Below are 25,956 nucleotides of genomic sequence, written 5' to 3'. Positions count from 1 at the left end.
ACGTCTCAGTCGGTAACATTGAAATGACCGTATCGATGCCGGTATAGTAATACAGACCATCTGTGATAATAGCACTATGGACGACCTCGTCTATAATAACATTGACTATAGACGATACTATTCAATGATTACATGTATTTAATGCGTTATCTGATTTGCAAGATTCAACAAGAAGTCGAGTCAACAAGAGTAAACAAGAAGTCGATTCGAATAAATGACAGATTCGAAATTCTACCATGTGTTAAATACAAATTACAGGCGATATTTAAAAACAACAATATAAGTAATTATATTAATAATCGAAGTAAAGCAATACTTTAACATAATCTTATATTAGAAAATAAATCAGAGCTGAGTATATGAAAACATTTTAGATATAGATATTATATTATATTAGCTACTATTGTCTGATTTCGAAAACATGATTATTAATAAAATTATTTGAGAATCCAATATAATGGTGTCAAAAGTTCTTAACAATTGAATCTACATATTGTAATCTATTCTCTTTAATAAATTAGGTATTAAGTATTAATTAAGTATTAATTACAATAGTCGCTACTTATTCACTATCAAATAGTTTTATATCTTCTACTACGGATAATATAAATAACAATTACTTGTGAACTAAATATAAATCTGTCCAATTTCTTCCCCCCCCCCCCCCCCAATTATGCATTAAACTCACCAAACAAAATCTATTATAATGTAGGATAGATATTATATATATAAATAAAATTAATTTACGATATATAACGGGACTCGAGCGAAATTAATATCCTAAAATAGTAATGTAAATATTAGAGAACTAATATAATATTAATATAATATTAATATACGATGATTACTAGGGTGTCTATGGAGTCCAATCGAAGATCTGCAGCCTTGCCTGATATTTCGGTATACGGACAGGGTTAGGGGCTGTATTTTGATGTCCTTCATAATCCTATTCAGTAGATTTCTACTATAAGTTGACCCAGTAGTTCAGTAGGGACATGCCTTTCTAATCCTGGTCAATGGACCCTCGGGGCCGAAAATCCTACTTGTTCGGTTAGAGTGTTTCAGTTTACAGGCCTATATGTTCAATCCTTGAGGTTACCGCGAAATCATCGATCGGTGGCTTCGTGTGACTTTCCGTCCGTTAACTGTTTCGAAAGATCGTGAACTCGTTGGTTCCGAAAGCACCTCGATTTTTCCATTTTTAAGGCAAATTTAGTTCAGTCGTCTTACAGTTTATAATTTTCCAATATTTCAAAAGATATTGGTATGTATGAAGATAGAGTATTAGAGTTTGGTATAACGATTCGAATTTTTCTTTGCAAGACAAGGATTATAAATAAAGTGTTAGTAGCTTTGGGAAGTTGGAATTTCCCAAGCTATCCATTGTAAGGTCTACTACTCGGACCGCACCGGGTTCGAATTGGCATCCTAAGCACTCGACGGATCCTCTCAACAGGAAACCACGTGCCATAAACCTTAAATAACCGATGAAGCTCGTCAATAGACCGAGGGCGGTGACGCCAACGAGACGTTACACTACGCACCTTCGGCCGTCAATTGGATGACCGTGATTGGACAAAAACAGATTCCCATCTTCATACGATACGTTGACTAAAACACATCCAAAGTTTGCGATCTTAACCGAACAGTTGCAACCTGATTAATCGCCACCTAATCAATAGGTCGTGTTGACAGTTTTTATAACAGTTAATTAATCTTTGGAAAACAATAGGAAGCTAAGAATTACACTAACATAGTCTAGTCCAGTTTAGACCATCCAATATTCTTTTTGAAAATATTTGCTGTTGTGGCACGGCGTGGAATATCGCAAATAATTGTAAAATAGATATACATACGCTATAACCTACGATTTATTATTGTATAATTTTTGTAACAATCTATGTAATCGTTCTATGGAAACAGATATTGCTTGGTGTACGTTTACCTTTAAGTTTTAGGTTTAAGTATCAGTTTTAACCCTCGATCTATACAGGCAACGTAGAACGCATGCGTCTTAGCTTTAATTAATCATAAGATAGATCTACTTTAGTAAATTATTAGCGCCTGTTAGGACCGCTAGGAGCGCTAGGAGCGTTAGGACATTGTGCCAAGTCCTGGAAGATCTAAACCATGTCCATTGTGCGCGCTTTATCTACAAAAATACATTATAACTTAGGACGAAAAGTTAAGGGCTTCTAATTCTAATCTAATTCTCTAAAATACTAAATTATTATATAATGTTAAGGTTGAGGTTGACTGATTGAAGAACGAGTGGATGAATTTGTAATAGAAAAGTATATTGAAATAAATAAAGGTATGAGTATAAGTATAACTATAATGTATAAGTATAATGTATAAGTTTATGCTGATTCAGATCCTTACTCTCTTAGTGTTACAATACAATGGAATCGATAGGGAGCACGATCATATATTTACAGCAAAAGGGCATTACCAAAAAAGTTAACCTTATAGCTTTAGCTAGAGGCTACAGAAAACATAAATAGAAATCTGTTTATTAGTTCCTTTATTCCTAGACCCCAACCCAAAACATAGCAGTCTCTAGGTCACGGATGTACATAAATAAAAATATAGAGTTTTTCTTGAAGTAGTTACTTCAACATATGAAATAATTGATTTAATAAAGCGTTTACAAGTTCATTTTTTAAATTTTGCTCCAAGTTAAAGTCTTTTATACGAAAGGCTGCCGGTAGATCCGCGATTTAATGTATTTTAGTTTAAGTAGGTTTTAATGCTAAGATCTAAATTAAGTTTAGATTAATTTTTAGTTTTAAGCCTTGTTATTAGACGAGGGATGGCGAGAGATCGTGATAACGTGTAATACTTTCTGAAACGTTGTAGGAAGTTAGAATTCTATACTTCTTTGCGATTACAGAATATTCTGTTTCACATTTTATTCATAATTTCATAAAAGGCTTTAGTCTTACCTGAAACTAGTACCATTGACTAAGAATAGGAGTCGTATAGTCGTCTGTGTCAGTACTAAACCGAGTACTGTGTCGATAACGTCGCATGTGATACGAAAATGGTAAGGGGCTCAGTTAACTCTCAAAATGTGGGATATGAAAAAACATTGCATATCGCGACCATTCTATATTACCGATAAGGTACATTTAGTATGTGTACACTCTGTAGGTTAACTGTAGTACCATACAGAACCTCTTGTTCTTTGAACGATCGATATTTCAGAATATGTATGTTACATGAAGTCTCGTAAGATGTCAGGTCTATGCAATAATTCGTCTGTGTTTGATCTACTTTATCGAATCGGAAATATCACGTGTCATACTAAAATGGTAAGATAATCTCGCTCATAGAATACAAACCATACAAGACAAACCATAGCAGACAAAAGAGCATTGCTTGTCGGATTTACACTATCCACGGTTAACAATGTGTCAAACCATTATTCGTTACTCTATGTACAAGATAACAGAGAAGTTTATGATGGAATGAAAAGTGCTTGAAACGTATCTTAAGGAATATTATTCCATTTTGAAGTAATATGCACTATGAATTAAATTAAGTTAAACACTTCAAAATTATGGAACATTAAGCAATAACGATAGATAGCTTTGTGTACTTCCTAGAAATTAATTTAACGAAATTATTCATTATATAAATTATTATCAAATGCATATTTGTAGGAAAATATATGCTATTTCAAAATTTTCGCATCAATAATCTCTTCAATACATATTTCTATATACAGGGTGGTTGGTAACTGGTGGTACAAGCGGAAAGAGGGTGATTTTGCGCGAAAAAAGAAGTCGAAAATATAGAATAAAAATTTTTCGTTGAGGCTTTGTTTTCGAGAAAATCGACTTTGAATTTTCGCTCGGTATGCGTAGATCTCACTGCAGATCGTTGTCTCGATGGAAAAATGAAAAAAAAAAAAAATTTTTTTTAATTTTTTATTCTATATTTTCGACTTCTTTTTTCGCGTAGAATCACCCCCTTTCTGCTTGTACCACCAGTTACCAACCACCCTGTATATAAAATTTCAGTATCAAGGAGAACGGTCTACAATTTCCATAAGTACAATATCAGAATTTACATATTATTTTCTGAAAAGTTTCCAATAAGGTATCTCATCAACGTGCACGATTAATCATTCATAGTATTCATTACAAAAGATCTTTAAGGAATTCAGTGAGTGAACCCAATTTACAAGCACGAATATGTTTCTAGTTTCTTGTCCTTTATCTATAGCAATTTTTTTATCGGTGATATTGGCAGCCATTCTTCAGGACTACATCGATGAAGAAGATGAATCGCGCTTAAACAACGAATAAAAGCGGAACCAAGAAGAAATCCGCGAAATCGATATATTTTCTTCTAGCGATTAATTGAAACGATTGTTATCGGAAACATTGTGTTTCTACATTAAAGCTGAAAGATAAACGCGGTGAGTGGTGAATTCTAAAATATTTCAATGCTGCTTATTTTTTGATAAAACTGCGGCTTAACTGAATCCTCTTTATTCTTTTTGTACAACTGATGTAAGTTTCTTTACTTCGTAGTTACTTGTTGAGTTTATTTTTTAGACATTTCTGTTGTTTTACAAAATTCACGTATATTTGATTGATTTGTTACGGGAATACGTAACTGGAAAGATGGATTTAATTGTTTATTAAATATATCTTTGATTCAGATATATGTAGGTACAAAAGTAACGAGAAATATTTCTCTTTTCAGTTTCTTTTTAGCAGAATGATTATTACTTTGAAAATCTTTCATCTTGTAGACGTGTCATTATAGAAAATTGTCTAGCGTTGAATATCTGTGGGATTTTTTATTTTTTGAATCTTTTATCGCTTTGAATTATTGAGTGACTGCATTATCATTAAATTATAAAATATGAAACCATTATGTACATACATTTCAAACCTAATAACGATAAATATCTCGTTAAGCTACAACATTTAAATGCAATTCGAGTTTTCAACAAAATCAACTGACCACGATATTAAAAAACAGTTAGAAACGTTTTATCTTTTACGCAAATGCCATATCATGCCGAGACCCTATTCCATTCCATTCTCTACATTTCCTGTCGCTAGCGTCACGTAGGAGACACAAGAAATCACGAAATTGACAGATCACCGGTGATCTCCTCGCGTCTTAGTTCGAACGTTTCACAAATAAGCCAAAGAATTGAACGTTAGATATAGTAGTAAAATTTATTGTGCGAATTCAACAGAGTGACGGTTTAGAGTGTTGGAACAGAGAATGTCGAGAGCTGATTTTAGGAAGATTTATATACTATGGATTTGGCTCGTATGGAGGGGGTGTCGCCGGGGCCAGGTCAGAGATGGCCATGCTTTTTTTTTATTTATTAATATTTACAATCAATTCTCGCCTTGAGAATTTTCAGTAATTTTTTCTGGCGTGGCGCAGTGACATGGTTAAATACTTATAATAAGTTAATACTTATTATAGATAAGTATAATTTTTAAGTAAGTGTGGTAAATAAGTAAATATTACTTAATATAAATAACTAATTAAATCTAGTGTTTAGATCTAACGGGTAGTGTCTCTTCAGCCTGCGGATCTGGTCCGACGTATCAAGTAGTCGAGTAATTAGGGGGGTTTTGATGTTTGTTGACTCTTTTGTTATATCTGTCGCTATATTTTGCTATTTCCTCTTTGACTGTGGGTATCTCGAGGTCGCGATGTATTAGTTCGTTGGTGACATGAGATGGCCATGCTGTTACTGTTTTTTGACACTGTAACACTCTCTACGTAGTTGTTTGGATGGCTTGCGGGATGTTCGTTAGACCCCCTTGGTTTTTCTATCGCTAACTTATGGCTCTGTGACACTAGCCATGTGGAAACAAAATCATACCTTTTTACAAAGCAGTTGCTGCAATTGCGTATCATAGAAATATAAACTGAAAAGGAAGGAAAGAGGCAATAATATTCACGGTGTATCAAAATAATTTATCGTACAAGTGGATAAAAATCGTCTAAAACGGTAGAAAATGTGAAACGAATCAACGACTCGTTTCTTTTGCATATTTCTGTCGCGTAATTCTGTAGCTCGACGAGAGATCGTCGAGCAAGATCGGAACACGCAATCGTAAGGATAAAAAGGCAATAATGTTCGCCAACGACCCCGTCGACGAAAACTTTAACAGCATGTTGTATCAGGACTATGAAGGTGGCACAATACTGGTTCACAATCTAGAATCTAGATTCTAGATCCTCTGACGAGGAAGGGTTGCGCGTTAATAAACTCTCCGGTGACCGTCTTCCTATCAGGCGTTCACATCGTGGCTTAAATAGTGAATTAAGGTCGCGGGGCCGGTGATCTAGGACAATCGCCAACACCGTGCTTGATTTTCTATTGGATCATTTTCCGCTGCTCGTTAGACTCGGATAAAATCTCTGGGGAGTTATGCGACCTTTTAGTGACACGTGTTAGTCTGGAACTGAGAACTTTCGAAGGATTTCAGTCCCTTTTGGGAAGGGGTTGTAGAAGACGTAGATTTATGATAGTCGTAAAAGGGGGGATCATATTGTACCGTTATATTATCATGGGAATTTTCCGGTTATTTTATGGAAGTAAGTTTATTTAATATTTCTATATTGAGCACTATATTATTAACCCTTAACGCTCCGACTTTTAATTGTGAATATCGTCCAACTTATTCTCATCACACTTCGACTTGCAAGTTTTTAAGTGTCAGATTTTAAATGATACAATGACGTGTAAATAATAATATTAAGGTCATTCAAAACAATCTTTATTCTTATTATTTAGAAGTCGTATAATTTTGTTTACAATATTTATATTAATTATAGTTGAGTAATATGTAGAATTTTTTGAGCACCGCACATCGGCGGTGCTTGAGAGGCACACTTGGAGCATTAAGTGTTAATAGCATTGTGCGACCTGCTATAACGTAAGAAGCGTTATTGAGTTTTTATATTGTTAAGATATCGGTCTTAAGTTTGTTTGGACGATTCTAGTTTTGATAACATTTTAATAACATTGGACCTTCATTACGTAATTTTCAAATTGTTAAGATATTAGTTTCGAGCTTATCTTTCGTAATTAACAATCAAACACGTTAACGCTTGACTTAAACTTCATACTTATTTTCCAATCCTATCTTTATTTAAATGTGAGATTTTATAAAATGCGAATATCTGTGTCGAATGAAACGAAATTCGAGCGATTTCGAGTAAATCGCGATTACCATTGCAAAAGCAACGTTTTTCCGCTCCGTAAGTATTCCTGAGATGTTGAGAACACGCGTAATTAATATTTTAACGGGAATACAGGAAACGTGCCACGATACTTTTTGCGCTAACTTAACAGCCAGGGGATTTACGAGCAAACTGTTGCTTTTGTGCTGGTCCACGGTTTTGCTTTCAAAATGCTACTCGCGAACACGAATCGTTCGATTCGCGGCAAAAAGATAGGATATAGGTTTGGATAGGTTCGTGACAGGGGTTGATGTATGTATCGAATAAACGATGTCGCTAAAGTATCGTATTGTTTTTTGTACGAGGTGCCATAACCGATTGAAAACTGAGATGTGCGAATGATGTGAAAAGAATTTTCTCTGATGCTGTTTTCAGGTCAGGTCAGTTCTTGTTTCGATATCGAACGAGATCGACAAATAAAAAAGTTTATCGAAGCTAGATTCGGTGATAGAATAATATGGTTCTTCCCTAGGACGAAATTAATTAAAACTATCTCAGTTGAATAGACAGAAGTTCGCTATATCAAATGCTTTGAAATTTCATCGAAATAAATAAAGTTGCGTTATACTTAAAGTAAATTAAAGCTCCCCTTTCCAATCACGTCAGACCCATTTAACAATTAAAATTCCTCTCAACAAATTCGATCAAAACATCCTTTGCCTACCCTCTCTAACCCTTTCAATTTCATTAACGAGCGAAAGTACGCGTGGAAAAGACGGCACCAAAAAATTGGTTTAATTATAAGTCGCAATTAAATGATGATAACGGTCGGTGGGATAGGGGATGGTCGAGCGCGCGGGCATGGCGCGAAGGCAAGCAAAAAGGGAGCAAAGCAGGAGCGTAAACAAGGAGAGTGCAACGTGGGGGTGGCGGTGGTTCGCGGAGGGTGAGACGGCAACACACGCGCTCATGCGCGCCTGGAACCCCGCCCTGTCGCTTCGGACGAAAGCTTGTCCCGTCGAGGACTCTCGGTCGAGTTTCGACGAGTAGTCACGCTTTAACTCGCGATCCGCGAGGCGGATGTTATCCGGAACGCGAGTTCACAGGTGCAGGTGTGCCCAGATGTAACACGCGAAAGCTTTGAAAAAGCTGGTTGATCCTAGCTCCTGCACCCTGTGCCAGAAACATCCGGACGGAGACGTGGTTTTGAGCTGGTGACGAAACTCCAGGAGCCAGGAGACAGGTGTAGGTGTCAGGTGTCGCAGATAGGTGTTGGGGTGTTTTAGATCTTCGAGCCTGGGTCTGTCTTTATTCGACGAATACGCGGCCACCATTCCAATAGAATCGTTGTTTCGAACACTTGTGGATCGAAGCAATTCTAACGAATCACATACATATACGCGGCGACAGGTGTATTTTTTAAAGGTGATAGTAGTCGTGGAAGGTGTGGAAAGATTCAAAGATTCATTGATCACACAGCAACACGGGACACTCGCTGTCTTGGATACGCGCCTTCGCTTGTTCGAGTCGTTTAAGGTAAACACCGGTGTGTGCCACCGATCGGCCGAGATATCTAGGTCAACAGGCAGTGGCCAGAGGCAACTAGTTGCGGCTGTAATCGTTCCTGTAACCGAGGCCAGCGGCAGACGTTGTGTTCTTTTTTGGTTGAAAGAAGGAAGAAAGAAGAGATCGTTCGTGATAATCTAACGCTGGACCAATAAACGTCCGAGATACCAGAGGCGGGAGGATTTATCTAAGAGGTGTCGAGAGAAGAACGGAGAGAAATAGCTAGGCGAGAAAGGGGTCTATTGTTCGTTAAGGTCGCGTCGCTCACGATCGGATTTCCTTGATTACGGTTACGGTATCGACGCGAAGGAACAGCAGCCGTGTTCTTTCCGGTGGAGGAAGAAAGTAAGAGAATTTCGATCAATCTCGGCCAAGCGACGCGAGACGCGTTATCCTTCATCCTCGTTCTGGACGCGACTTTTGCCGATTATACGCGCTGATGACAACTGCGGATTTATTAGAAATTTTCGTTAATTAGAATGATCCTCGGATGTTTATGTCTGTTCATTCGAGTTGTTAGTTAAGGCGAAGGAACGAAGGAAAGAAAGAAGCAAAAAGACAATAAAGTGTATCATATCCGAGAAGATCGAAGCCAATTGGAATATTACAGAAATGATTGGTTGATCCGTCTTTTATCGTGTTTTGAAATATTTTTATTCGGCTTATTCGATATTCGTTAGTTAGAGTGTTTGTAGCAGTGAACGGGAATTACCAAGGCCTAATTAAGGATTTAGTTTTGTAATGATTCAAGTGTCGTCGATTACGCGATAGAGTTTAGTGATAGTTATCTAGAGAGGCGGTTTGTAGGAGTGCTCAGAGCAAAGATAACGGCCTTGAAACTTTTCCATGCACGGATCGGAAGACCGAGCTAGGAAAGATGCTCTATGCCTGACAGCGTGACTACAGCTAAAGGTCGTGATCGATCGACTTACTTCGATGGCCTAAAAGAACTTTAAACGTTCAAGGTCATTATGCATAGCGATAAAACGGAAACGTAAAGTGCGGACAAGTCGGTTGGTCCGTTCGATTGTTACGACACCTAGCTATTTCGTTTTGAAATAGCGTAACGCACGAGTCCTATTCTATTCCATTGCATTTGGCCAAGAATCTAGTCTCAATAGAAAATCCTCGTTACAGGCCAGATGAGGCGATAGCGGAATTCGTTAATCCGCACGATGTCGTGTCAAGGATACTCAACCGATCAAGAACGTCCTGGCATTCGCGAAATGTGCCACGCACATCCCTCGATCTCTCTCGAGTTCTTACAGAGTTTTTATAAGACTTCACAGACACCGTCGTGCTTAACGAAGCGACGATAACGGAGGATCGCTTCGTCAGGACTCAGACTGTTCTCGCATCACCTATGCGTTGTATCATCTAATTCCACTCTAAAAGCGGAACGTAAAAGCAACGTCGTCGGACTGATAGAATTAACGAAACCACAAAGCGTACCGATCGTATTTCCTCGTTTCCACACGGTCCTAAACATCGCACAGCCTAAAACCTCAGGTGGATCAACAAAGGCAAATCCTCGTCGATCCTCGCTTTAATTAACGCTTTGATCAAACAACCTCTAGACCAGTCGCAAGCCAAAGTGTTCGCCAGATGACATAGTTCGCTAAATGAGATCACTGAAGCGACTTGTCGATTGAACGATTCAGAAAGCTGCTACTTGTGGTCGATGCGAAAGGAGGCTCGACGGTCGACCTCGCGAACGAAACAGCTCCCGACCCCTTAGTAGTCAACGGACAAAAGCGGCCTGGCCGGCACTCGATGAGTCCTAGTGAAGATAAGGATCCTCGAAAACCCTTGATCGTTTGCCTGGAACGTCTGAAGAAGCTCCGGTTGGCACCTATTTGAGAGCGGTCGGGTGATGCGCGGGAGCAGCTCTGAACTCCTGCTGGAGGCAAGTTGCGTCCAGTGTCAGAGCGATCATCACGCCGGCGAGCACACCACCAGGCATCAGCAGCAGCATCAGCTAAACGAGAAACACGACTTTCAGGAGCGAGAGCTACGTCGTCGCAAACTGTTGGAGCTCGGGTTCGGCGCTTCGCGGCGCCGACCGCCACGGCGTACCTGCCGTCAGCGGTTCAACTTTTACGCCACCTCGGCGTTGGCATTTGTCGCGACGTCCGGCGGTGCGGCCCTATTATTTTTGGTGCCGCTATACGTCGATCCGGCCATCAGCACTCTAGCTGCCGATTTCTCGCCAGATCCGGTCATCTGCACCACCTCCAGGCGCGAAGAACTCGCTGGCTTGTTCAATTGTACCTGGAGTTCCTGCCGCGAAGGATGCACCAGTGACGTTTATAGGTGTACGCATATATACGTCACGTATACACCATGGAGCAATACGAGCATGAAGAATGACACCGGGGGTAGAGGCAATTCGGAGAACTCTACCGGCGTCACGCACACCTCAACCACTTCGGGTAAGAAACTCTCATACTGCAGACTTATGGAGAGTAGTTCTATCTTCACAGTTTAGAGCATGTACTTGTTGTTGGATTCGTGTAATTTTGGACTGTAGTGGAGAAATGGTGACAGAATGTTTTGACGAAGTAATTAAATACTGTTTTGATCATTGATACATATGACGAAGCGTGCGTCTCTATTTAATTGTGCAGGTAGCGGTGCTTTTCTATGTCGTTTTAGATTTATTTTCGATTTCATCAGTTGAATTTGATTTTTATTTGAACTTACACAAGTTTCTGAACAACTAATACCATAGAAGGATCCTAGCCTTTTATTATCATTCGAGTATTTGTTTTTATATAATTATTTTTGTTAAACTGTTAATAAAGTTTGTTCTTACTTTCAACCCACTTCTTGGCGTTCATAAATATATTCATAATTAATATTAAATATATCTTATATATAAATATACAGGGTGGTTAGTAACTGGTGGTACAAGCGGAAAGGGGATGATTCTACGCGAAAAAAGAAGTCGAAAATATAGAATAAAAATTTTTTTTCATTTTTTTTTTTTTTTTTTTAATTTTTCCATCGAGACAACGATCTACAGTGAGATCCGTTATAACATACCGCACGCGTACCGAGCGAAAATTCAAAGTCGATTTTCTCTAAAAGAAAGCCTCGAACGAAAAATTTTTATTCTATATTTTCGACTTCTTTTTTCGCATAGAATCACCCCCTTTCTGCTTGTACCACCAGTTACCAATCATCCTGTATAAGACGCATGAAATTTACATCATAAAAATCCATAGTCGATGTTTGGTGTCTGTGTTTGTCGTTAACCTTGCAACTTCGCACCTCTTTAATTCGACCGCATCACAAGGTCGATATTATCGATATCGTTTCGCTGAATTGGCAGAAAACTTATTACTGTACGTTGTACATTGTCTAGAATGATCTTGATTTTGTCTAGGTTCCTCTATTTTCTAATTCATTGACTTGCTTTGTATCATAGCAGCATTGAAAGATTTCTATTTCATTGACTTGCGTTGTATCATGACAGCATTGAAAGTTTTCTATTAAATAGATTCTATTATTGAGGTAAATCAGCGTATTACATCACGATTATAAGGTTAGTTTACTTCCAGCAATTCTTTGCAAAGCAATCACGAGGGTACTGTACAATTTTTAGAATCAGTTTATTCATTGGAAAATTATAAGTATAAATTTATGTTTCATATATTAATTTGTTAAAATATTTATTATAAAAACATGTAATTGTTTTCGTAATGAATGAATGAACGTTAAAAAATACTTAAAAATTTTCTAAGTAATATTTTTAATTCTTTTAATGTTATTAGATATATATTCATAGAGATAATTACATCTATAATTTTAAATTTAGAATTTCAATTCGTTTCGAATCATTTTGGTTTGAAAGATCTCAATTTTTCATAAGAAGGTTCTAATTGTTCTTCGCTTTAATAGCAACTTAGAAAGGCATTTTGCAAAATGATATTTATACAGTTATAAGAGTTTAGAATTTTATAAAATTACATTGAAGAAATTGAAACTAAACGGAAGGATATAAAATATTGCTTCTATTTCTATTTCGATCCTGTGGCAAATCCTTAAAATCTGTCTTTTGCTTCGTATGTTTAAGAAGCCATTTCATACAAGACTAGAAATCCCGCTATAGCAACAATAAAACTTTAAAAATATCATAACCATGTAACTTACTGGGAATAACATTACTTGCGTTTATACACCATTTTTACCCAGAATAATGCTTCAAACAATTTCTCAAAGCTTTTTATACCTTTTCGAAGATGTGTATGAGTGACATAACCATGCAGTTTGACCTGTAATGTTTTTCTTCTCGAAGAAGATCCCTTTATTAACCCTTCTATTGCGTTCTGGTCTATATCACTCAACCGTGTCTAGATTAATTTTTTGTTGAAATTCGATTTCGTCGAAAATCAGGAAAGGATCGATAATAGAAATTTCATCGGTAATTTATTACATTAGTATATAATTTTTCACATATTTGTCTACATACTTTTCTACGCACCTAGTAAAAATGTACAGAAACTGCCATGTATCCAATATTGGAGTTCAGAGAATATACACAGCCGCTGTCTCTGTGAATAGGTTAAATATAGGAACGAGGGATGAAAAAAGATCATAATAGGATTAAAAAACAAAGGTGGAACTTCAAATTGTAATCTATTCTAATATAATTTGAAATTTTGTTTTTTAACAGTGCCGACGCCAGGCGACGTGGAGGCAGTGCTCCTGGTGAACATCAAGGGGTGCGGCTATCCGCCGATCGTCGACTGCGAAAACTTCACCCGCGAACTAGGCTACGAAGGCGCGAAATTCCCCTGCCATTACAGCCGCGTGAACGGCAGCATAGTGATGGCGAACTATAACCGCGAGGCGCAGGTCACCACCATCATACACTTCTTCGCGGCGCCTTTCGTAGTGACTCTCGCGACCAGCGTCGCTCTGTGTGTGATGCACTGTGACTGCAGGTGCAGTCCACCGCCACGGCATTCGTCGCGAGGAATGAGAAGAGGCAGGGGCAACGATCTCAGGTAATGTGACTTTAAACATCGGTAAATCATCTAGTGCCCCTGTAGAATGTCTATCTTGTTGCCTGTTCCGAATGAACTTCTGGCAGTATAACTTGTTAGACAATGTTCGATTGACTAGGTCCTAAAATTTTAATCCGTAACAACATGAAAGTGCAGATCTTAGATTGTTCGGATTATTATAGTCAACATACAAGGGGTTGCGATTCGAGAAAGTTGGAAAACACTAGATTAGGTTTTAAGAAGCTCTCAAGGGGGCGGGAACGGCTGGGATGTCGACAGTAGATCGGTGAACGTTTCATTATTCATTGAACTAGTACTTGAAGAGCACGTTTCCTCTAGTGAATTGACAATGATCAACGAAGACGTGGAATCTTTCTTTTTCCAATAGTGTTTCGTGCTTCGACAGGAAGATTTTGGAGTTAGAATTGTCACGTGGTGAGATTTGAAATCGGGAAGAAGTTGGAGATAAATATAGGATACGGTGATTGTTTGAAAGGAGAATGAAAGCTAGGCAAGTTGCTTTGGGAATTTCGAGGTATAATTCGAGTATAAATTTGAATTCAGATGGTTGGCGTATGGAGTACAAAGTGGTTTATTAGCGCAGGTTCTCAAACAAATCTTGAAGCTCAGGTAAATACGATTGTTCAAATATTAAGATTGACCGACTTGCTTCTATGTGCGACATGTTGTACGTAGATGAGAGAATTATTAATTGCGAAACTAAAGCGGGGGTAATAAAGATATTTCACATGCATGGTGATAATTTTTCTATTTTTCAACGAAAATTTAAAAAGAATCTTTATATTCTTAACAAATATTGAATTTAGTTTCTCCTCTTACAAATGGTATACTAAAAATATTTAAAAATAAAATGGTAATATATACAATTTATAAAAATTTTAAAACGTTTTTTAGTATTTCAATTTTTACAAGATTATTATAATTTGTCATTATATTTTAATATTTTCTGGATATTTATGGTTTTAATAATCTAAGTAAAATATTTCACTTGTAGAAATTACGATTCTTTATTATTCTTCGTCTTAAAATAAGAGAAGTGCAAATTTAAAACTTATTTGTTTTATTCGTTCTTCATTGCACTCGGATGTCCAGCGTCTAACGCATACAAGAACGTGACAGGAATACATTTGATGAAATCCTTCGACTGATAAACATCGAACGTGATACCGCTTCAGACTGTTTCATCTCGTTAAACACAGAGAAGAAAAGAATTCCTTTATAAAGGGAATCGATCGTATCTTTAGTGATTGAGCGTTAGATCTGGAATTTTGTTAACCTATTGATGGATTTACCGTTGCGAGAGATCGTGAACGTACTGTCAATGAGGCGAAGTGTCGGGGTAAAAAATAATAGGAAGGTTTCTCTTCATTAGATGAAAATTGGCCAGGCAGCTTTCGAAATAATTTTCCTTTGACAAAAACGAAAGGATCTTCTGGTATTCAGATAATGAGATTATAGGATTTTGATTTCAACCACTCTTACCAATCGTATATAAAAAATCTTATATTGTACGTAGCAGATATTTTAATCTTAAGAGTTGAAAATACTAATAACATTGAAGGATAAAGGTTTATGCTTTATGTACAAAAGTACAGAAAATACTTACTAATAAAATGAAAAGCATATATATAATTGTCATTTACATAAAAATTATTATATTCATTCTTTTTAATCTAGTTGAGACAATTGCCGTAAATTGAAGTCGACAGGTATATTTGTTAATTATCTTCACGCGGTTATAAAATTCGATGGCCGAGGAAGGTTCGAAGAAACGAACGTGCATCCTAAAACAGCATTTGCGTTCCACAAATGCTTTGCTTGCTAAAAAAATACGGGCACATTCTGCGCTCGAGCACAGTTACATATTTAATAACAAAGATACGAGTTCGTCTTTTATTTTATCGTTAGCCCACGGGAGCTCGCGTTATTATGCGGTATCGCGAAAAAAAAGCTCTCAGAGCTTTGCTTTAAACTCAAGTCTGCTCCATTACAGGCCACTGCGTCACTGAGGCCACTTTTCCGTGTCTTTCGACTTTTTGACGTGCTTTTTGATGGATCTCCGCCATTCCCCAAATTATTCACCGCATATAACCAACACGCTCGTATAATTATTGGAAGGACAACATTTATTGCTACGTATAGAATGAAAATTAGGTATCGAGTACTATTGACAGTTTTTGCGTTTTTTGATAATAGGTCTTCTAAGTCACTAGGAATTTCTCATCTCTATAATATAGTACTACGAAGGAAATGATCTAAATAAGCGAGATAACTTTCGTAGAACCTAATATCTATCTTTCATTACATTTCCAAATCCCGAAATTACAAAAATGAAGCAACAAAATCGATGTTCATTTTCTGACATGCTTTTAACGGAATAGTTTGTATAACCACACAGGAAGTAACATTTACTGCAGTCTATAAATTTGCAGCTAGTACTCTAAAAAATGTATGTAGTAACTGGTGGATTCTTAGAGTAAGGACAAGTGATGATGGTAGAGTTTAAAGTTTAAGGTATTTTAATGAGTGATATTCAATAACAAAGGACAGACTACGATATCGTCGCACGCCGACTCACACTCCGTGTCCGCCCAACTCGCACTCTGCTTCTCGACTGACTCTCTCTGGCCGTTGTAGCATTCTATTGTCTTTTGCTGGGCCCACCGCACACGTGTTCTACAGACGCTCGTAGCCAGGGTCACGTAGGTCTTTTTGGCAAAGCTATTTACCTGAAGGACCCGGCAATGCATTGATGGAGCCGACAGCGCCTCGGCTCTCGCGACATTGTCTGTAGTTAGCTCGACGTTTCTTGGGCCCTTCTCCCCGATACTACATGTATGAACATCAATAGGCAAAGAGGGGAAAAAATATTTGACGTTTTCTCTTGTCTTTTAACAAATATATGCCACGTCTAAAATTATTCAAATATGAAATTCAAAATACCTACGTATCAACAACTTGCTACAACGTACTCGAACCTTCACTGCAATAGACAAAAAGTCAGAAGCAAATGCTAAACGAAACAGAAAAAGAGGAAATATAGAGGCAGTAAAAAACAGTTTGGCACACTTCTTGATTTACGTTAAAACCCGACTGACACAAAGGGAACCAGACAAATATACACACAAATGGCGGGCTCATAAAAGAGCCACGAGAGTTACACCGTGATGTCAGCATATCGTTGCGACGAAAGAGGTCGTGATTCCTAACCGAAAGTCGAGACATGCCCATTTTAAACGTCGCGATCGTTTGCCGAGCATCCTGCAGGCTCATCATGGCCGGCGGCTTGTTATTTTCCTGTCGTAACCCGTTTGTCATCTTTATAGCTGTCGCACGGTATACTGTATCGTGGTTGGTATTAGGAGGAACAGGCTGGATGCTCGCGCGAAAAGGATAACTCAGACGCACCACTAACCTGGACCATGATATATCAGACCTGGATTAATCGACCAAACCATCGCCCTTCTTCCAGTTCTACCGCTTTCTCCCTCTTTTCATGTCCTCCAGATCCTTTGGCTTATGAACTCATCGCTTTATTGCCCTTGGATAACGTTTGGCGAATAAATCTTTCATTTCTCCAGCGAGTGGCGTGTCGCTCTGTTTACTTGCGTATTTATTTTCCGCGATACTTTTGATGGAAATTTAGTTACTTTACGAGCACGGCGTTTTGTCTTTTATTATTTTAATTTACAGTAGTTATAAAAAGTATCGGTACACCATTGTATTTGTTATAGCATTTCTTACTGTAGAATATTTTTCAAGATGATCATTAGGAGTCTTTTTCTTATCATCGCTAGATGAACATCTCGTTCATTTCTCGTTATCTTTAATACTAGTGAAAAATTTATTTTTATTGCTGTGTACTAGACTGATACAGGCAAAAGCCGGAATACTTTTTAAGATGACTTTGAATCTTTTTTTTATCATCACTGAGCACGTGTTCAAACCATATAAACATCTTTTATGGCTGCTTCTTCTTATCCTCAACAACAGCAACAACAATTTAGACCTTCATTCTAAGTAAACCACATTACACAAAGCTGAAACGATCCTTTAAGTAAAAAAACACGGTGTTTCCAGTCACTTGCCTTAAATCCAGATCTCGTAACATTCGAAATATTATACCATTCTACATATATTGCCTATTATTTCTCAAAGTATCATCCACTCGCGCTTGTAAGCTATCCCAAAATTCATGCAACGGAATATAAACCAGGCTTGGAACCCGATATTCCATGGGTCTTTTCTCTTATCTCACCTTTCCATGAGCAGGAAATTCGAAAGGGAAGCTATTTTAATAAATTTTCAGCTGTTTCACGTATCGGTGGTCGAATGCTAAGCCCCGCAAAGCGAAAAGCACGTTGCGGAACGAATTTTCATTTGGTCGAAAGGGACGCGACGTTTTGTCAAGTATTCGAGATCTCGCGAGGCGATTTTGAACCACAGGCGGCGAGTGTGTTTAGGAACATACAGCATTGACAGAAAAGAAGCGTAGAACGTCATGGAACTTTTAATTGGAATGGCGTTCCAGAAGACTCACGAATTGTTCCCTTGACACCTGTACGAGGAAAGAGAACTCGGGAATTCGTTTCAACTAGCGGGCACTACATGTTCGACCTTGTCATCTGCAAAAATGCAGTATTTGGGACTCGGAAGTTCAGAGCATGTTGAATTACCTCGAATGCGAGAGAACAGCGTAACTCTGCGTCGTTTTGGGCAGTTTCGCTTCCAGTGTTGGAATTTCTTGAAGCTGATTTGTTACAGATAGCTTTAATAGCATTGGAGGATTTCTCACTGAAAAGTCGAGGTAGTATTCTTCCTTTCTTCTGGAAACAGTAATTATCAAACTATTCTTTATTGGAACGGGCGAATTGGACGAATAGTTCTTCAAAAATAATATGACTGTACTCATTAAACGATTCTGAAACTTTTATCGAAAAAACGTCAACCTTTAAATTTTTACAACCACGTGAAGAAAGATCGTATAATGATAAGTTGATGCTTTCAGACTATGATTTTAAATAGACATTATGGTATTTTGGAATCTTTATGGATCGTATTATGTACGATTCAGACTGAGTATGGTTTATATCCTTTTACATTCTTTTGGTTCTTCCACTTATAAAGTATTCACGATGAAAGAAACTAGTTTCTTGACGATAACGTTAAAACGTGTCTAGTCGAGGATCAAAGTAGAGTTGTTTTATAATTGTTTTAAATAATTAATGTTTGTCTTTTCTGCGAGCTATTGGAGTTTCATTGCTTCAAACTATAAAACACTTGCAATAAAGATGTAATAACTCCGAGATACAAAGGAAGTACTAACTAGCAGACGGTTGAAAAGTTTGTTCAAGTTTAACTTTATAACTGGATACATCCGGATCCCTTTGCCTTATTCTCCACTGCTCTCTTTGTTTTTGATTAATATTATCCAGGTAATAAACAACTCTTTCTCAGCCTGTTCCATACAAAGTAATTGAGTATCGTGTACACTGCTTTAAAATATGAGAATGTTGTCTTACGCTGTGTGGCAGCAATAAATTTTACTAGAGCATCTGGTGATTTTATAGTAATTTTGCTCGTGAAATTTGCGTATTTTATGAATATATATGCTTATTTTAAGCTGTGTATTTGAGTATTTAATATCTCAAATAGTATATTTTTAACGGCTTATTTGTTAATTAATTATTTATGAATTAATTATTCAAACAATCTAATGTCCAAAGTCATCATTATATCTCAATACCTCTTTCATAGCACTAACTCCCGTATTTCCACCAGAAAATAAGTTTACAGAATAGAGCACTCCCTTTCAATTTTAAGAAAACATAATAATATCCATAATAGAACCCTATTCTTCCGAGAACATGTTCGTTTTTCAATGTTTATTGTATATTTTTATGTTTTTCTATGTTTTTCTATATTTCTAATTATCTACCATTTCCGAAACATTAATTCCTCAACATGCGCAATCATTCTCTCATGGTACCCTTTACGTTCTCCATTAAATATTAACCAACAATGTACTCATCTTAAAAGAAATTAATAATGGCGAAGCAATTTCATCCTTTCAAAAACATATTCATTATTTTGCAATAATTACCTCATTGTTTAAACATCCATTCACAACATTTTCTAAACACCCTTTCTTAAAACCCAACCATATATTTTCATTTCTTTTCTAATTGCCTATCATTTTTCAGACGTCTATCCCTAAAGCTGTTTAACAAGTCTCTGGCGAAATCAACTCCCGCATTCCCCCCCCCCCCCCAAAAATTGATTCAAGCATCCACTCTAACTGCTAAAAAAGAACGTCCTTCTTTGTCGGAGAAAAACGGACATCGAAAATGTTGCTCGAGCGTATCCTCTAAAGGAACCTCTTTCCAAGAAAGTACCTACAAATCTGCTTGGGAAAAACGCAGCCCACCCTCTTAACCGACAGTTCCATTTCCTCTCCCCACATCCATATTACACCTTACAATACGAGGTATTCGATATTCCCCTATATACCTCCCGGCTTGTGCCTAGCCCGCGAAATTACGGTTTCGATCAAACTGAATCAGTCTCACGGCGTGGCTTCGAGGCCGCTCACACTTGCACATGCACCTGCATACAGAGAAATGCGGTTTCACGAGCGAACTTCTCTCCTATGTACGCGTACATATATACACATGTATATATAGGATGTTCATATTATTAGTTTTCAGCATCTTCGGTGTAAATGATAAATTCGCGAAAAAAATGGAAAAAGAAGTTTCATTAATATTTAATAGTTTGATTAGTTTAGTGATATTTTTAATATTTATGATATGTAGTATTTTTAATATTAAATCTGTAGATAACTATAGTATAAAAGATATACTAGAGAAATTAGAATGAAAGGTATAAAAATAATTATACGGTATTCCTCGTAAGCGTTAAATTTGAGATAGGAAATGGCAAAGAGAGAAGTTTGAGAATCTTTTAATGATAAAAAAGCCATACTATCTATAAAATTTCTACGAAAATTTAGTAGTTTAGTAATTAACCATCGCACATAGAAAATAATCGGACTTTGTTCTCTTCTAGTTTTCTCACAGATCTCTGTCACTTGTAAGAATAATACTGGAGACTAATTGCGTGAACATCCTGTATACACAGCCAAAACATGCATACCCATAAATCGGAATGCAGTTTCAGATGACGTGGCTGGTGTTACGAACGCTTTGGAAGCAGTTATCTGGACTGCCGTTAGGCATGATTGTAGTTTAATTACTTCTGACGCAGACTCGCAGATTTATTCGAATCCCAGAGCACCCAGCGGTACGAATCGCGTTGATCTTATTTTTTGTGGTAAAACGTCAGGAAATTGGAGCGCAGTTAAGGTTCTAGTGGTTCTACGGGGATTGCAAATGTAACAGCTTTGAAAGATACTTTTAACCGGTTGATTTCAGTGGTAGTTTGTTGTAAACAACAAATGGAGATTTATTTGAAGCTTCGCTTTACACTACACTGGTTGAAGTTTAAAGGTGGTATTTGTAACGCGAAATGGTTTTCGACTGCCTTTTGGAATACGTCTGTTAATAAATCTTATCCTCTGAAGGTAACCTTTCATTAATTATTAAACGAATTTTTTCATTGAGGTAATTTCTCACTCTGGTAATAAACAGTATACTGTGTGACAAAGTACGAATTCTAGATACGTTATTTCCTTAAATTGTTAGATTACAGTTTTTCAAAAATAGATCAACAAAGTTAGAAATCGTTATTTACAAACTGCAGAAATTGGGTTTCCCGTTTCCATTTTCATACACGATTAAGCTGAAACACACTATACTCTCTCTAACTCTCTTCTTACCAACTAAAATTAGCGATGAAGTCATCCCCCAAAATACAACTCATTTAAGAACTCAGTTTCGCCCTGTGATTAACTTAACAATTACCGAAAATTGCAAGTTTCCTACAATAACCAGGCCATCGAGATTTCAAAAAGATGAATTATACGGTTAACGAATCGGCATTAAAGTTTCTACCACACGGCATGGCTTTGTTTCTCGCGCTGTCTGCACCGCGAGAAAACATTTCCGTAATATTGCAACGCAACCCTGGTGAGTTCGTTGTCGATCGGTCTGTAACGAAGGAGAGTTGTTGCCGGAGGAAACAATGCGAGACTCGAAATGCGGGTCACGGCTCTGTCCTTCTCGAGAACAGAGTTTCTTCCCTCTGAGTTCGTCTTGTCGCGCTTTAAAATTATCCATCCGAGAGGGATATGTTTCGCCCAGGTCGCATTAGTTTTGTCGAGTATACAGTAGTTCACGAAAGTATTTAAACTCTTACCATAGAAAACTTTTATTTTTAAACTTTTATGACTTATTCTACGTGTTATAAAGAACATTGCAAAATTTCATTAACGCTGTCATGATTAAATTGATTAAAATCGAAACCAACCTGACATAGAAGCTATAACACATTTACTGTAAATATATATTTAGTAAAAAATTAGTATAAAGTACGAACATAATAAACGTGTTAAAAATGGTTCCATTGAATATCGAGGCTTGTTAATATATCGAAGGAGAATTTATAAAATTGTATTGTAAACAGATATAATATTCTGTCAACTTCATACAAATTCAAGGCAACGATCCATAACTATGTATAAAAAAAAATAAAATCAATAACGATATGTAATATCTGTAAAATTGAAAGAATTCAATGTACCGAGTCAATTATGATGTATTAACTCGAAATCGAACACGTAAATAACGTATAAGCAAAAAGATAACCATTACATTTTTGCCATTCAGATTCTTATGAATGTAAATGTTTCGAATAAAAATTACGAATTATTTAACCGGTGAACACGAAAGGGATGAAAATACAGTTTCACTTACAGCTGAACCACTGTATAGAAGGTCGCGCGAAGCTAGTACCTTCATTCGATAAATGAAACTTTAATCTCCGTGGAAATAAGGTCAGACTTCGAGTGGCGACGTATAGTGGATTCATCTTTGCTTTGGTTAAACAGTCAAGCGCTTTTAATAACTACAAACTGCGACATATTGGTTGCATTTAATCATTTCTTCGAACACATGTTTCACTTTGCGCGGCTATTGTTACGAGACGCGCGTTGCTTTGTTGCGTTTCAAGTTACACGTATCTCGGTTACACACAATTTTGGATCCTTTTGATTTACACGTAACTATAATCTAGAAAATTATCGGATTACATCTATATGTAATATGTAATTACATCTGGATATATCTATATACATATACATATTAAGTTTCAAAGAAGCGTAACTGTTTTTATGGTTAAATAGACGATGCTCATATTCAAAATACTATAATATTAATTTTCCTATAATGTAAAACCTTATACATTATAGGAAATATAGGTATGTAAATATGAAACCGGAATTCTTTTATAGAAAGTACAGGTTTATTGTATGAAAATGATTAAAAATATTTTATTCGAAGTATTGCCTATCGCTAGCTATACATTTTTCCCACCTGTCTGGCAATTGGTGGATACCACGCCAAAAAAACTGCCGCTCTTTTGAGGCATCGAGCCATTTTCGTACATTTTCGTAAGAAGCGAAGTGCCGGTCAGAAAGTGCGTGTCCTATCGATGCAAATAAATAGTAATCGGACGGAGCCAAGTCTGGTGAGTAAGCCGCGTGCGAAAGTATTTCCCAACTGAACGCTTCGATCGTTTCCTTGACCGGTTTTGCTGGATGTGACGGTGCATTATCACGAAGCAAAATTACTTTGTCTTGCCTTTTTCGATATTCTGGTCGTTTTTCACGCAAAGCTTGATTCAAATTGATCGTTTGTTGCTACCGACAGGTAGCGCTCAGTATTAACGGTTTCGCCAGGTATTAAAAGCTCACAATAGATCACACCCTTCTGATCCCACCAAACACAGAGTATTGTCTTCCGTCCATAGCGATTTGGTCTTGTAGTCGATGTCGGTGGTTCGCCTGGAGCTACCCATGATCTTTTACGCTTAGCATTCTCAAAATATATCCACTTTTCATCGCCAGACACAATTCGGTGGAGAAATGGTTTTTCGGTTTTCCTGCTGTCTTTCATTCGGTTCATGTGGAACCCATTTTCCCACCTTCTGGATCTTCCCCATGGCTTTCAAGCGTATGGAGACGGCTTCTCGTGTCACGTTTAATCGATCAGCGAGTTGTTGTTGCGTTTGAGCGTCATCCTCATCCAACGATGCTTGCAATTCGCTGTCTCGAAACCTTTTTCGGTGGTCTTCCGCGTTCTTCGCTCCTCGCGTCAAAATTGCCACTTCCGAATTTTTTAAACCACTCAAAGCACTGTGATTTACCAAGAGCATGCTCGCCGTAAGCTTCGACAAGCATTCGATGCGATTCTGCAGCAGTTTTCTTCAAATGGTAACAGAAAGTCAATGCTGTCCGCAAATCGTAGTTTCCAGGCACAAAATTTGACATGTTCAACGCTATTACAAACTATGCTGTTGTATGAAACTTGTATTGTTCTGAGTCGAAAATGTTTGTGAGATGTGAACAAAGACTTTTGGCATCAATGACGCAGTTTAGTGATAACTACATTATCGGCTAGGGTCATCTATAGGCAAATTCCGGTTTCATACTTACAGGCCTGATATTAATAGATATTACCTTTATTAAATTAGGATCATTAATATCCCGTTCATAATCTAAAATATAATAAATAGTTTCGTTAAACATAAATTTAACCGATGTGTCTTCCCTCCGCGGTATACAATATATTTCTTCTTAATTCCATAATAATAATCTGCATCATAAACGGCAACGGTTATTGTCCCCCTAAAAAGAAGCCAGGGCATCTATCATTCTTCATTACAGAGCCAAACAGCAAAAGTGCATCGGAGAAGTGTGTTGGACGTTGTCCAAATAATCAACGAAAACTTTGTAATTAGTATAGTACACTAAGATATCAGACAAGCAGATCCTGGAGCAGCGTATTTACTCGAAGCGATTAATCTTCGCCTAATACATCGATTCACAACGGTGCACGAATTACCATCACTCCATTAATTCATCGTTACTTCCAAACTTCCGAAATTTTTTCGAATAATTATAATGGTTGACAAGAAGCATATGTCCTGGCAAATAGTTCGAAAGATAAAATGGTTCTTATTCTTTTGTTCCTTGCAACTGTTAGAAATAATCAGAAAATTTAGCGTAGTTAAAGTAGATTATTATGAAGTTGAAGTTTAATTCTTTAACTCTTTTTTCTTGAAACTTCTTATAAAATCATTATAAATTGTATAATTATAATAAAATTTATAATATACGAGTAATAATAACATCACGTTATAAGTTGTAAATAATCTTCCTCTCTAATTTATAAATATACAAAATTCTGATTTCTAGAAAATATCATAACTGGTAAAATGGATTCGAGGAGAACTCGTCTCTACTTTGCATAAAACTTGAGATCCATCAATTTTACCCTATCTTATTCTTCTGCTCGTCGGTGTTAATGATGTACTGGATTCATGTGACAACGCGTCTCCGATGATTGTATTGCAATTAAACTTAAGTGAAAGATTCAAGTGAACTGTAATCCTTTTCTCTCATAAGCAAACGAAATCTCAGTTATAGGGATTTATACGTCAGCAGATAAATTAGATCCAAGAGGATATCGTTCTTGCTTTGCATAGAAATGAAGGCGATCCGCCAACTTTGCTAATTATTCGACATTGATGCATTCACATCGTTTATTCGGACGTTTTAGCATAATACGTTCCGCGCCATCGCGCAACGAGCCGTGGGGTAAGAGAGATAAATTAAATTTCTTCTTACCGTTTGGCTTATCGTTCGATCTTCTGCACTCGTGTCGATAGGAAAACATATTTTTCAGGATTTTATTAAGACAGCTTCGGACGGTGAACACCATCTGGTCCAGATTCGAAGAAAAACAATTCTTTCTGAGAGATTCTAACGAAATGAGCTTCCGGAATACCATTCTGTTTTTTCCAATCTCGCCAAGATTTTTCCATTTGATTCATCGAACCTATCCAATTCATGACAGATCAATAGAAAAAGAAATTTCATAAAAAGTTTTCCAGCAATTAAAAGAAATGTTATTTCTGTATAATAATTATCTATATCACTATGTAAATTTCTGAAGAAGAAGTTTTTACAACTTAATGATTAATTAAAAATATAAAAAATTAAGAA

At 37.0% G+C, this 25,956-nt stretch overlaps 1 protein-coding gene across 5 annotated transcripts in view; it reads left to right on the top strand.

Moving 5' to 3' along the window:
- Positions 1-8,159: 8,159 nt before the first annotated feature.
- LOC126869708 (protein tipE) overlaps positions 8,160-25,956 on the top strand; it is a 112,738-nt gene continuing 94,941 nt past the window's right edge. For 2 of the 5 annotated variants that reach the window (XR_007690976.1, XM_050626586.1), the window contains exons 1-2: positions 8,181-11,171; positions 13,418-13,751. Coding sequence is in view for 3 of the 5 variants with exons in the window: in XM_050626586.1 (XP_050482543.1) it covers positions 10,613-11,171; positions 13,418-13,751 (893 nt within the window). In the remaining 2 variants the exon portion in view is untranslated. Of the gene's footprint in view, positions 11,172-13,417; positions 13,752-25,956 lie in introns of all 5 variants that reach the window. The other 3 variants (XR_007690977.1, XM_050626587.1, XM_050626585.1) reach the window with 2 other exon arrangements.

The sequence above is a fragment of the Bombus huntii genome, chromosome 9 (genome assembly GCF_024542735.1).
Source record: "Bombus huntii isolate Logan2020A chromosome 9, iyBomHunt1.1, whole genome shotgun sequence".
Taxonomy (NCBI): domain Eukaryota; kingdom Metazoa; phylum Arthropoda; class Insecta; order Hymenoptera; family Apidae; genus Bombus; species Bombus huntii.
The sequence above is the reverse complement of the archived record's forward strand: the minus strand, read 5'-3'. Positions and strand labels throughout refer to the sequence as shown.